Here is a 14,520-nt window from a genome sequence, read left to right on the forward strand (position 1 = left end):
AACAGGAAAGTCAATATAACATAGAAATACAACTGTATCAGCATGAATTGATCAGTCTGGTGGCCTGGTGGAAGGAGCTGTCCCAGAGCCTGTTGGTCCTGGCTTTTATGCTGCGGTACCGTTTCCCAAATGGTAGCAGCTGGAACAGTTTGTGGTTGGGGTGACTCGAGTCCCCAATGATCCTTCGAGCCCTTTTTACATACCTGTATTTGTAATAGTGGGAAGTTTTACATCTACAGATGCACTGGGCTGTCCACACCACTGTGATTGAGGGAAGTACAGTTCCCATACCAGGCAGTGATGCAGCCAGTCAAGATGCTTTCAGTTGTTCCCCTGTAGTAAGTTCTTAGGATCTGGAGGCCCATACCAAACTTCTTCAACCGTCGGAGGTGAAAGAGGCGCTGTTGTGCCTTTTTCACCACACAGCCGGTATGCATAGATCACGTAAGATGAATGAAGGATATTGTCACTAAGCTAACCTATCTTCTCTTTAACAAGAGCTATAACATTGTAAATGCACAACTCTCTGAATCAGTTATTGTGAACCTTATTGATTGAAAGCCCCATTTGTTCGCACTTAGTAAAAACAAATGCACTCCTTCTCAAAAAACACACAATCACACAAATAAATATGAGTGATGTCGTGGGCTGCACCTTGTGAAAAGTTGAAACAGTTCTGGAAATCCCACAGCCTGTAAATTGGGACAGATTAGCACGCAAGGTTCCCGCTAACTTTTGTTTCTAGCTGCACGGACCAACCATTACTCTGAGCAGGAAATGTTCACATGGCCTGAAAACTGCACAGCATTTTAATTGTGTTGTTTTGTAATATGCAAAATATGAATATTTAGAATGAAAATTGGGGGGGAAATCACATGCTTTTGATTTTAGTTATTAATTGAAAGGGTACAATGAAGTACAATTCAACAAAGAAATCTTTCATGGTTTGTAGACTTTTTCTCACTGCGTCCAATTCCAGCTGCGCAGAAACAAGGTTACATGCACGGGAACATTTCAGTTACTGCACAGCCGCACACCCGTGCAACTTAGAGGGACTAGTGATAGTATGTCAAGTATTTTTTGTGAACATTATCCCAATATTATAGACCATCTAGTCGGAGTGTAATCTTGTTCAGCAAGATTATACTTCCACATAATATGATGGAGGTTTTTCTTCATTTAAGGATGGGACTTAGTCTCCACAAAGACTCTGCGGTGGTCACTCCTACCATTATTAGCATACTCAAATGCAATTCCACAGTAAGTTTGTTGTGGTCAGAGTCAAATAGGTTTATTTTTTCTGCTAGTTTGTTCACTAAGTACCACCAATCCAAATTGCAGCTAAATCCTTTAGGATACTGTTTCGGCATAGAAAGGGCCCACGAAAGGACCTTTCATAAGGTCCCACATAGGACATTAGTGGGCAAAATTAGAGCATATGGTATTGGGGGTAGGGTACTGACATGGAGAGAAAATTGGCTGGCAGACAAGAAACAAAGAGTAGGGATTAACGGGTCCCTCTCAGAATGGCAGGCAGTGACTGGTGGGGTACCACAAGGCTCGGTGCTGGAACCACAGCTATTTGCAATGTACTTCAATGATTTAGATGAAGGGATTAAAAGTAACATTAGCAAATTTGCAGATGACACAAAGCTGGGTGGCAGTGTGAAAGCTGCGGAGGATGTTGTGATAATGCAGGATGACTTGGACAGGTTGGGTGAGTGGTCAGATGCAGTTTAATGTGGATAAGTGTGAGGTTATCCACTTCGGTGGCAAGAACAGGAAGACTGATTACTATCTGAATGGTGTCAAGTTAGGAAAAGGGGAAGTACAAGAAGATCTAGGTGTCCTTGTTCATCAGTCACTGAAAGCAAGCATGCAGGTACAGCAGGCAGTGAAGAAAGCTAATGGCATATTGGCTTTCATAACAAGGGGAGTTGAGTATAGGAGCAAAGAGGTCCTTCTGCAGTTGTACAGGGCCCTGGTGAGACCACACCTGGAGTATTGTCTACAGTTTTGGTCTCCAAATTTGAGGAAGGACATTCTTGCTATTGAGGGAGTGCAGCGTAGGTTCGCGAGATTAATTCCCAGGATGGCGGGGCTGTCATATGTTGAAAGATTGGAGCGACTGGGCTTGTGTACACTGGAATTTAGAAGGATGAGAGGGGATCTGATTGAAATATATAAGATTATTAAGGGATTGGACACGCTAGAGGCAGGAAACATGTTCCTGACGTTGGGGGAGTCCAGAACCAGAGGCCACAGTTTGAGAATAAGGGGTAGACCATTTAGAATGGAATTGAGGAAAAACTTTTTCACCCAGAGAGTAGTGGATCTGTGGAATGCTCTGCCTCAGAAGGCAGTGGAGGTCAATTCACTGGATGCTTTCAAGAAAGAGTTAGATAGAGCTCTTAATGATAGCGGAGTCAAGGGATATGGGGAGAAGGCAGGAACAGGGTACTGATTGTGGATGAGCAGCCATGATCACAGTGAATGGCGGTACTGGTTTGAAGGGCCGAATGGCCTACTCCTGCACCTATTGTCTATTGTCTGTTGAAACTCAAATGGTAAAAGCCAACTGCATGCTACACAGAAATCTCTTAAACACTCTCTAAAGCCTCTGTTTATTTTTGTCTTGTTTCTTTCCTTGTAATTTCAACACTGCTGTTGGCCTCAGTACTTATTCTACATTCTCCTGAATTCCATGTTATTGGTGACAGGAAACTAGCTGAAGGGCAGCGAATTCTGGATTCTTCCTGAGATTCATGATCACATGTCCTTAGAGTAAAGTTCATTGTATGAAGTAGAACAGTTAACAATGATGCATCAAATGAACTTGTTTGTTATGAATTATTTTAAAAAGCTATTAATGGAATACACACAAAATGGCTGGAGGACTCAACAGGCCAGGCAGCATCTAGGGTCCCGATGAAGGGTCCCAGCCTGAAACATCGACTCCTTACTCTTTTTCATAGTTGCTGCCAGGCCTGCTGTGTTCCTCCAGCATTTTGTGTGTATTGCTTTGATTTAAGGCTTAGCTGTTAATGGATAGTTTATATTCTTTGTACTATTTTTGTTTCTTTTTACGACACAAGAGTACTGATCAGTGTGAGAATTAGAATATGGCTGATCATCTGTGTATACCAAATGAAATCTATTTGAATCAGTCATCTCTGACTTCTGTTGTTTTTCAGGATTGCGCAGTTCATATGCCAGTCAACATAGTCAATTGGGAAATGAATTTCGTCCTTCCATGTCACCTGATTTACATATTACTCCCATCTATGAAGGAAGAACACTTCAAAGCCCAGTTTTTTGCAGTCCCACTCATGCAGGTGTGGAGCTTCATCACGGCACTCAAACAGCAGTATTCCGTACAAGCTCAGGTAAATGATTTTTCTTCTTCCTGAGACCACATCGAAGAAAACAATCTTAATCTAGGGAGCAAGCTGTTCGAAAATATGTTTACTGGGAAGTGGTAGCAAACTATGGAATGGTGGGGCAGGTTAGCAAAGGCCAGTTACCCTATTCCTGCATCCATTTTCTTCTGTTTTATTTTTGGGTGTATTAAAACATTTTCTGGCAGTTAAAGTCAGCAAATTAGTGCCAAAATTATCTATTTAACAGAGGCTATTAAGGTGCAACTTTCATTACTCAACCTCCAAGAGGACCTCAACCTTGTCATAGGGTTTGGAGGCTTACATATTACAATGACCCAGCGAGTGATGTGGTTGGAGCCAGCGCTTTGTGCTTTTATTCTTGGTAGAGCCACCCAAGCCAAACAGGTTGAAGAGTAGAGGCCAGACTAAGAGTGGTCCACCCCAGGTTCGGGGGTTCACCTCAGGGCTAACAACCCTGACTGGTTTAAAAAAAGATGTTATGGAATCAGCAATGAAGGTGGAGGACCAGCGGCCTAACAGACAATAAGTAAATAAGTTCACTACTCAAGTACGAAGTTATTTTTTTCCAGTTTGAACTCCTTTGTCAGGAGGAATAATTTACCTTAATACAGTAAGTGTTTTGTTGGACTGAATAAATATTTACATTGTAATTGAACACCTTCACTGTAACACTGGAAACCTCATTTCCATTCCAGTGCCCCGAAGAAACAAACATTGCACCCCCACCAGAAGCATTGAATAGTCAGTTGAATATTAAAACAAGTAATAATATTACTTGGTGGCTAAGTCTTTCCTGTAGTTTAAAGGTTTGTTTTCTGGTGCATAAACATATAATTATCAGTCCGTGATATTAAGGAGCTGTTGTTGCAAATGTACTGTTCTCCTTTGGTAAACGTAGGTGGAATTTTATTCCTCAGCTTTGTCAGTTTTTGGTCTTACCAAACATTGTGATTCCAGCCTTCGGCGAAATGCTGCTTATTCAGTTATTCTGATATCTGACCATTTTGAAGAATTGTTTTGCCCACACATCCCCATGAGAATATCCTCCCAATCTTGTGATGTACTTACACAAGAAAGTCTGCAGATGCTGGAAATCCAAAGCAACCCGCACAAAATGCTGGAGGAACTCAGCAGGCCAGGCAGCATCTATGGAAATGAATAAATAGTCAACATTTTGAGCCTTCTTTAGGGGACCTCTTACCTTATCCCCCTTTTTGATTTTGGTGCAGCTTTTAATACTGAACACTGACACAGAATGAAACATCAGGCACTAACTTTTGAAGAACAATGTCCTGTCATCCACAATTAGGCATTTTTAGGAGACTATGCAGTGACTTTGACACTAATACTTGTGTAGTGATCTAACAACTGAGGAACTGGATCGGCACTACATAAACTCATTTAACAAACAAAATAAGGTGCCATGGTGTTGTGTTAGTCAGCACAACACTATTACAGTTCAGAGCGTCAGAGTTCGGTATTCAATCCCGGCGTTCTCTGTAAGGAGTCTCTGTATGTCTTCCATGTGGAATAGTGGGTTTTCTCCAGGTCTTCTGGTTTCCTCCCACAGTCCAAAGACCTACCAGGTAGGTTAATTTGTCATTGTAAATTGTCCGGTGTTTAGTTTAGGATTAAATCAGGGTGGTTAGGGCATTGCTGGCCAGTGCTGCTCAAAGTGCTGCATTTTATCTCTGAATTAAATAATAAATAAATAAATACATACATACATACATACATACATACATACATACATACATACATACATACATACATACATACCTTTTGCTCTTGCAAAAGCAAATTCCATCCTTGGGGCCTGGCTAAGTTTAAACCTAATTTCCACATGTGAAATCTCATTCAGCTTTTCTTGGCTAATTCATTTGGCCAGAGGTACCATTGAATAGTGGTTATATTACTGAATTAGAAGCGCATTTGATTAATCTGTGGAATGTATTTTCTTTAATTTGGAATTTAGAAGTGTTTGTAGCAGTGAACCTCTAGAAGTTAGTTTATTCATCAGGCACAATTAATTTACTAGTGACCTTTGGGATAAGAAACCTGCCCTTAACTATTCAGGCTTATGCATGCTGTTCCAGTCACTTGCTGAAAACGAAAGGGATTCCGGAATTTGGAAAAGAAAACAGAACTCTGGAAGAAATCTGCTGGTCATGCTGCGTCTGGGGAGACAAAGAGGGATATGTTGATGTTCCAAATGGTTCCATTTATTATCAGAGAATGTATACAGTATACAACTTGAAATACCTGTCTTCACCGACATCCGCGAAAAACAGAAGAACCCCAAAAAAATAAACGACAGAAAAATGTTAGAACTCAAAATCCTCCTCTCCCTCCTCCCCCGTGCAAGCAGCAGCAAACATCAATGCATCAACATCCCCCCCCACTGCCCCTTTCAGCAAAAAGCATCTGTGCCCCCCACCCACCAAGCAACAGCAAAGCACCCAAGTGAGAGACCATGATCTGCAGTCAACAAAAACTGTTGTTTACCTGACAGTTCAAAATGCTGCAAGCTCTCTTTTTCTCTCTCTCTCTCTCTCTCACACTAACAAGGGACAGAGAGATATCGCCCATTTTCACAGTGAAAGGGGAGACCACAGTCGTCGTTACAATATTATAATCTGCCGTGTCATTTTTCCGTACACCGCCGCAGCAAAATTATGATGTTCCATCTCTTGCGACGCCTCAGTCAGCAACACTGGTCTGGAATTGGTCGTCCACAGGGCCTCACAGTGCTGCACCCCCGATGCACTATCTTCCAAGCTGTGCCTGGAGAATGTCAGAAAACAGTCAGCCATCGAGCTCCAGGAAAGGGAACTCATCCGCTGTAATTGACACTTGTAGGTCAGAACCTCGATAGAACCCTAACCGCCTTAAAAAGGAAAAAAGAGACATTTAAAGAGAGGAATTTAAGCTGTTTCCGCAGATGAGCTCAAAGAGGCAGCCACTTGGTGCCACGTTAACTCCACCCACCATTTTGGATTGAGGTCTGATGTCGGGTCTCAATCCCAAACACCAATATACAGTTCTGGTCTCCAGAGAAACTTTTTGATACAGGCACACCTCAAGGGTACGTGCTCAGCCCACTGCTCTACTCTTTCGACACTCCTTGACTTTGTGGCTAGGCACAGCTTCACCGCCATCTGTAAATTCGCCAATGACACAATTTATTGTTGGCAGATTCTCAGATGGTGACAAGGAGGACTGCAAGAGTGAGACTTATCAGCTGGTTGAGTGGTGTAACAACAACAACCTTGCATTCAATGTCATTAAGACCAAGGAATTGATTGTGGGCTTCAAGAAGGAGAAGTTGGGAGAATGCACACCAGTATTCATTGAGGTGTCAGCAGTAGAAAGAATGAGCAGATCCTAGATCCTGGATATCAACATTTCAGAGGATCTATTTTGGGCCCAACATATTGATGTAATCACAAAGAAGGTAAGCCAGCAAATACATTTCATCAGGAGTTTGAGGAGATTTTGTATATCACCAAAGACAAGCAAATTTCTAATGTGAAGAGCATTCTGACTGGTTGCATCACTACCTGTTCTGGAGGCTCCAACGCACAGAATCAAAAAAGCTGTAGCCTCAGCCAGCTTCATCATGAGAACAAGGCCTCCTCTCCACAAGGACATCTTCAAAAGGCAGTTCCTCAAGAAGGCGGCATCCATCATTAAGAACCTTCACAATCCAGCACATGCCCTCTTCTTATTACTACCATCAGGGAAGAGGTGCAGGAGCCTAAAGATGCACGCTCAAAGTTTTAGGAATAACTTCTTCCCCACTGCCATGAGATTTATGAACAGTCCATGAACCCATTAATACTACCTCACTCTTTTGCTCATTTTGCACTATTTTTTAATATATTTTTTATTGTAAATTATGGTAATTTTTTAAGTATTACACTGTCCTGCTGCTGCAAAACAACAAATTTTTGCTACATATGTCAGTTAAGTGTATCTGCTGAGATCTTGCAATGCTATGTTTTTAGGTCTAATCTCTGGCAAACTGGCTGTACAATGGCAGGCAATGTCTCTTACCATCTTCTCAGGTTATCTGTGGGTGCACCAAAGTGACAATCAAAGTGACATCAAAGTCGCCAGCAGACCTTATATTCCAAAAATAATTTTTAAAGTTACATTTTTGATTTGACAACTTCAAATAAATTGAAGTGCTGAACATTCTTAAATAACAAACATGAGAAATTCTACAGATGCTGGAAATACGAAACAACACACACACGATGCTGGAGGAACTCAGCAGGTCAGGCAGCATCTATGGAAATGAATTCCATAGATCAGGAAATCATCTCCCTAGCTGCTGCCTGACATGCTGAGTTCCTGCAATATTTTGTGTGTGTTGCTTTACATTCTTAAATAAGTTGACTCGAAGTGAAATCTGTGAACATCTTGCAATTGGAGAAGTTGATCGCTTTTGAAGAAATTAGCTAAGGTTCATGCTTTTAGTTAAAGTGATGTATATTTTTAACATAAACTGGTGCAATATTGTTCAGGAAAAATTACAGGCAAATACATAGGTATTTGTCTGGAATTGTATTCAGGGAATAATTGTGATACCCAAGAATAAACTGCTACATTGAGTTCATATGTTGGGCAGCAGAACTTATTTAATAACAAAGTCAAATAACTGGTAAGTAAACGGTTAAGACTTAATGTATTTTAAGTGTGCATTCCACTAATAGTGTTCAGACCAGTATGACGTTAAACAAGGGATTTAAAGGAGATAAATGGAAGGTATTTTCATTAATAACATTTATTCCATTTTGTAATTCAGCAACAGAAATAGTTGGATTCAATTTGCATTTGAATTTAAAGACCTTGGATAATGTAGAGCAACTTTGTGAGTGCTTAATATATATTTTTATTTATGAAATATAAATATCTCTGTATAGATTTCTATATACAGGAAAAAGTTTATGAAATGTTATTTCTTACCATTTTTAAGTTAATATAATCCTTGTAAAATGGCCATACTTTTAATCTGGTTCTAATCACTTCATTCAGACAGTAGCTAATTCCTGCTTTGTAGAAGATGAGTTTAAAGATGTTGATTTAAGAGCAAATGTTCAAAAGTGTTTAAAAAGTCTCAATAGTTTAATATTTTTTTCCCTATCTATAGGTATCGGAAACCTGCAACGATCAGCCAGTCAGCGTAGCACAATGACTTACCAAAGAAGCAACTTTGCTCTAAGTTCAATGGGTAATTATGGTGATCCATACAGAGCAGTTCCATACCGGCCATCTGAATCTAATTATTCTAGACTTCATTATAACATTCCAGCTGATGAAACGACGACAAGATCCCCATCAATTGACAGCATACAGAAGGATCCAAGGCACGTATAACTGGGCTTGAAGTGTTGAATTACATATGGGACATTGTATAGCTTAACTGCTCCAGCTACATTTTTGTTGGATTTGTTGATTTATAATAAGCAGCTTGTTCGTTATGCGCCATGTCGTATAACGGAGGCGATCATGGTCTTTCCATGACCATGATAGTTCTTGGCAAGTGTTTCATCAGAAGTGGTTTGACATTGCCTTCTTCTGGTCAGTGTCTTTACAAGATGGGTGCCCTTAGCGATTATCAGTACTCTTCAGAGATTGTTTGTCTAGCATTAGTTGTCACATAACCAGGACTTGTGATATGCACCAGCTGCTCATATGGCCATCCACCACCTGCTCCCGTGGCTTCACGTGACCCTGATCGGGGACTAAGCAGGGGCTACACCTTCCCAAGGGTGACCTGCAGGCTAGCTGAGGGAAGGAGCGCCTTATGCCTACTTTTGTAGAGACATCCTGCCAACCTATAATAAGCAGTAGTTACTGAATCAGAAATTCTGGTAACTGCAGCTACCCTTGCCTTCCCCTGAATCTAATACAAGCTTGAGTCATTGCACATATCACAGGATAATTAGAAATGAGAAAACCACTTAGGTGTAGCAATCTAATCAGAGCAAGAAACAGCGCTAATATTTTCCACTATAATGGAAAGGGGTGTAAATGGAATCACATAGGTGCAGTGCTTTGCAGGCATCTCCAGAGTAACCTGTAGAATTTATTAAACTTGATAAGAGAAAGGTATCTACAAACAATGGTTATTATTTTTTAAATATTAAGGCAAATGTAAAGAAGAAGAAAAAAAGCCTATTACATTTTTGAACTTAGAATACCATGAATTTTTATACATGAACTAAGATATATGAATCAAAGTTGCAGAGATAAGCTTCAATGCCCATGAAGATAATTTGTGCATGTAAGCACTATTTGCCTTGAAGAACAAGGTCGTTATTTAAAAACTGCAGATTCAGTTATCCTCTGATCAAAAACAAAATGTCATTTTTAAAAGAAGATTGTAATAGATTGCTGACATTGGAGAGGGTCAAAAGGAAGTTCACAAATGTGATTCAGAATGGAATTCAGAAAAATGAGAGGGTAGCCTGTTGAAACCTATCGAATGTTGAAAGGCCTCAATAGAGTGGATGTGGGAAGGATATTTTTTATGGTGAGGGACTCTTAAGACCAGAGGACACAGCCTCAGAATAGAAGGACATTCATTTAGAACGGTGAGGAAGAATTTCTTTGGTCAGATGGTGGTGAATCTGTGGAATTCGTTGCCATAGGCAGCTGTGGAGGCCAAGTCTTTGGGTATATTTAAGGCAGAGATAAAAGATTCTTGATTAGTCAGGGCATAAAGGAATACAGGGAGAAGGCAGAAGATAGGGGCTGAGAGGGAAATGGATCAGCCATGATGAAATGGTGGAGCAGACTCGATGGGCCAAATGGCCTAATTCTGCTCCTGAACTTATGCTCTTGAGCACTGAGTATGGGAAGGCTGGGAAGAACTTTGTAGAACAAAGTGTTTAGAGTTAAATTTTATGTGTTCTAAATTAATTTGTCAAACTTGTAAAAAAGGTGCTTAAGGAAGAAACTGGGTCATGTTTATGACTTCATTTCTTTTTAAATCAGGGAGTTTGCTTGGCGTGACCCAGAGTTACCGGAAGTGATTCATATGCTCCAACACCAGTTTCCTTCAGTTCAAGCTAATGCAGCAGCTTATTTACAGCACCTCTGTTTTGGAGATAACAAAGTGAAAACAGAGGTATGACTCAAATATAAAGAACTTTTATTTTCTTTCTCAGGAGAGGTATAAAATAACATAGTACAAAAACAAAATAAGATTTAGGACATTACATAATTTTTGATGCTCGTGCAATGAAGTCTAGTCACCTACAGATGTTTATTTATGTTTTTAAGACAAGAACTTCCTCATTAATGATAGTTCCTAAATTTAATTAAGAAGAATTCGATAACATGTGCCTTTCTCTCTTGGCTTCTCTTCACAGTGATGATTTTCTCGATCTGAAAACTAATTGACAAAATAATCGTAGCTAATTCCTCCTGTTAATCAACTGTATGTCCATTTAGGTAGGCTTTTACCATCATTATTGCAAGGAGGCAAATGGAAAAAGGATGCAGGGACAGGGAAAATAAAACCAGGACATGCCGTCTTCTCTGTACAGAACTCTTTCTGCTTCATTCATTTCCTTCATTACCAAGCATTACTTGATCAGTTGCACCATTGGTTCTTCTCTCATCAGAGCACTATTGTTCCTTGATTCTCCCAATAATCTATTCTTAGCCACCTCATCTGAAGACAAAGCACCAAGTTCTCCCTAAACTTGGATGGCACGCAGATCTGTCTCTCTTCTACTCGTAGGAAAAACCCTCTCTACCATTGAGCACATTTACAAGAAGCACTGCCACAAGAAAGTGGCATCCATTATCGAGGACCCCCACCATCAGGAATCAGGAGGTACAGGCACCTCAAGACTCACCCCACCAGGTTCAGGAACAGTTATTACTCCTCTACCATCATACTCCTGAACAAGCACTTCACTCACCTCAACACTGAACTGATCACTGAACACTTTCATGTACCCTGCAAGTCATGTTCTCAGTATTATTGATTATTTATTTATTTTGTTTGTTATTGTATTTGCCCAGTTTGTCATTGGTTGCTTGTCAGTTTGTGTGTAGTTTTTCATTGATTTCTATTGTATTTATTTGTTCTACGGTAAATTCGCAAGAAAATGAATCTCAGGGTAGTATATGGTGACATGTGTACTTTAATAATAAATTTACCTTGAACTTTGGAAATGGCTGGATTGCTGAACTCTGTCGTGTGGGATTGCTTACGCCTGTGCTTTTTCAGCATGCCTTTGATTCATCAGTTGACAGCATTTGAGATGCATGCATTTGCTCTTGACAAATTCTTTCATACTCTGCAAAAATTTGTCATGTGACTGGTGTGTTCTAAATGATATCTCAGTTGTATAAAATGGTGGAATGAAGCTCTGCATGGTTTTGACATGCTATATGTATTATTAGTCTATCCCTCTTGGGATAGTGGCAGTCCTCATTAACTTTGGTCTGTGTTTGAAGATAATTTTAACAAGGAGCATAGCAGGTACAAAGTTTGTAACAAATGCCAAAGACTGCAGCTTTTTTCATTTCAAAGTTGATATCCCTGATTATAAAACTTCAGGGCCCATCATAATTTGTTATCATGCTGTCCATCTGATAAAGTGTGCCTAGGACAATGACAGGAATTCACTCGCATCCTGTCTGGAGAAAGACCCCGAATCCGTCTTGGTAATAAAGTGCTGATGTTTGTTTTCCATTTTCTTTCCAATGAAGAAGTTTGAAATTTGTGGTGAGGAAAGATTTCTGAACGAAGTTGCACAGTTGTGTTAGTTGTATTATAATTTTAATTGGAGAGGACTGCACATGCATATTAAGTTATGGATTTTTGGAGTATGCATGCATTGTCATTAATGGGAAATGAAAATTTGCATGAAATAATTTTTTAGCACCTGGATGACAGTATTATTTCGAAGATCTTTTATTGCATGATGCCCTGGAAGATACAGGAAAGAAACACAAATTAATCTGATTTATTTTGTATTGGCAGGAAATAGCTCTTTGTTTCAAATTATTGTAAACGTGCTGGAAGCAAAAACATAGGATTGAGTGAGCTTTGTGTGTAACATAGCCAAAACTGGCTTCAAAACAAGCTTAAAGTTAATTTCACCCTTTACAAGTTAAAGTCATGTTTATATTATGCAGGGACAAGACCAGCTGCAAATTAAAGCATGAAGATAAACATTAAAATATTATTATGTAACTTTAATATAATTACAAAACCAGATTTTGTTTTTGCCTCAATTTACTTGGCAGATAAATTTTTCTTTATCAAACACCATTTGAAGTGTGAAATGGTTGATTTTTGTATTGAAAAGATTTACATGCCAGCAGCAATTACAAATTTAGTTGGAATGACTATTTCTCATATCTTGAAATGAATGCCATGAAGAATATCTACTTGAATATTTTATTTATGCAGAAGTAGAGAAGGATACAGATTTTCGCTGATCCTTTTCCATATATTGTCCCCCAAGGCATATGGATGAACTGAGTACCGTTTAATAGACTATTTAATGAAAAGGATTGATGTTTGAACTTGAAGTATTTAATTAATAGCGGTAAAATTACTGTATTCACAATATTACATTATTTGAAACCTTAAAATTGGCATATATTTTAAATATAGTAATTGAAACTGCTTAATTGGAACATCTCTGCAAAATAATTGTTTATCAAACAGCCTCCTATGCCTGCTTAAAGGATAAGTTCCCTTAATTTAATTTCCAATGATCTCCTATCAAAAATATTTAATCGGTTTTGAAGAAAAGTGCAGATTTCTGACATTGCTCATACTATTAAAGCATGGAAAAACTTAAATAGCAGCAATTCTGTCTAGCAAGGCATGAAGAGATTTTTTAAAAATGGAATGGTTCTTTCAGCTGCTCTTGAATGGCCCCTGGTAACCACTTACTATGTTGCATTAGAAAGAAAATAAATCCCCAAATGGAATAATTTGGCCTAAGTGCCAAAATGTTAATGAGGAATTTGACTTTCCTGGAGTCAGATAAATTTGAATGTTAAATGTTAGCTGTTTTTGCACCTTCCTCATTGATCTAAACAACCAGGGATATATTTGACAGCATTCAGTGTAGATTTCAACAGGAATTCCCAAACCTGGGGTCCATGGACACTTTGGCTAATGGTAGGGGTCTTTAGCATAAAAAGTTGGGAATCTCTGATTGGAAATACATTAATGGTTTGTCTATTTGTAAGGTGCCTTGATATGATGAGGGTTAAATTCAAATGTATAAGGTCTTGAATTCAAGAGATTTGTACCTTGTGGTTTTTGTGAGATTACTAATGCATTATTTTACTTTGAAAATTTCAGCAGAATATCAAAAGATGTACAGAATAATAAAGATGAGTTATATATCTTGCTTATTTGCTCAAGGTGTGCTTATTAGGTGGAATTAAATACTTAGTTGATCTTCTGGATCATAAAGTTCTTGAAGTACAAAAGAATGCGTGTGGTGCCCTTCGCAACTTGGTTTATGGAAGAACAACTGATGACAATAAAGTAGCTGTGAAAAATGCTGGTGGGATCCCAGCTTTATTGCGCTTGTTACGAAAAACTGTCGATGCTGAAATGAGGGAGCTTATTACTGGTAAGTGTTGGCTTCTTTGACTACTTTAATAAAATAAAACTTAGGAACTGATTCGTTTTATACTTATCGAGTTTTGCCTCATCATGGATTCTTAATCCTTGTCTTGAGGGTCTCAACCGTGCGGGAAATTTTACTTTATGTGGCTCAGTACCAAGAAGTGTTCACCGAGCCATCTAAAGGTGATTGCAAATCAATACTCTTTATAATTTTTAAAAGGCAATTTGTGTGGTTTCAATTCAGGGTGGCGGTAATTTAACTTTAATTATATTTGTGAAGTTCTCTTATTGATTGCTGTGAAGAATGCTATTGCTTAGAATCTAAAAGGCCTGATTGCATCATTATTTACTGCATCATAATAATACTGTTCAATTCATGTAATTTACTGACGACCTTCCTTCTCTGCAATATGGTTGTGTCTTGAATGGTTCATTTCAATCAGCTATGATTGGGCAAAGTGTCACTTATTGGTAGTGATATGATATTCAAACTAC

The 14,520-nt window shown here is 39.0% G+C and overlaps 1 protein-coding gene across 6 annotated transcripts in view; it reads left to right on the top strand.

Annotated features, from left to right (window-relative positions):
* The window catches only part of pkp4 (plakophilin 4), a 179,678-nt gene that overhangs the window by 100,494 nt on the left and 64,664 nt on the right, over positions 1–14,520 (top strand). For all 6 annotated transcript variants that reach the window (XM_063052287.1, XM_063052289.1, XM_063052288.1 and 3 more), the window contains 4 exons: positions 3,195–3,386; positions 8,557–8,777; positions 10,411–10,539; positions 13,816–14,029. In XM_063052287.1, coding sequence (XP_062908357.1) covers positions 3,195–3,386; positions 8,557–8,777; positions 10,411–10,539; positions 13,816–14,029 — 756 coding nt within the window. The remainder of the gene's footprint in view (positions 1–3,194; positions 3,387–8,556; positions 8,778–10,410; positions 10,540–13,815; positions 14,030–14,520) is intronic.

Source organism: Mobula hypostoma, chromosome 6 (genome assembly GCF_963921235.1).
Source record: "Mobula hypostoma chromosome 6, sMobHyp1.1, whole genome shotgun sequence".
In the NCBI taxonomy this organism is placed as follows: domain Eukaryota; kingdom Metazoa; phylum Chordata; class Chondrichthyes; order Myliobatiformes; family Myliobatidae; genus Mobula; species Mobula hypostoma.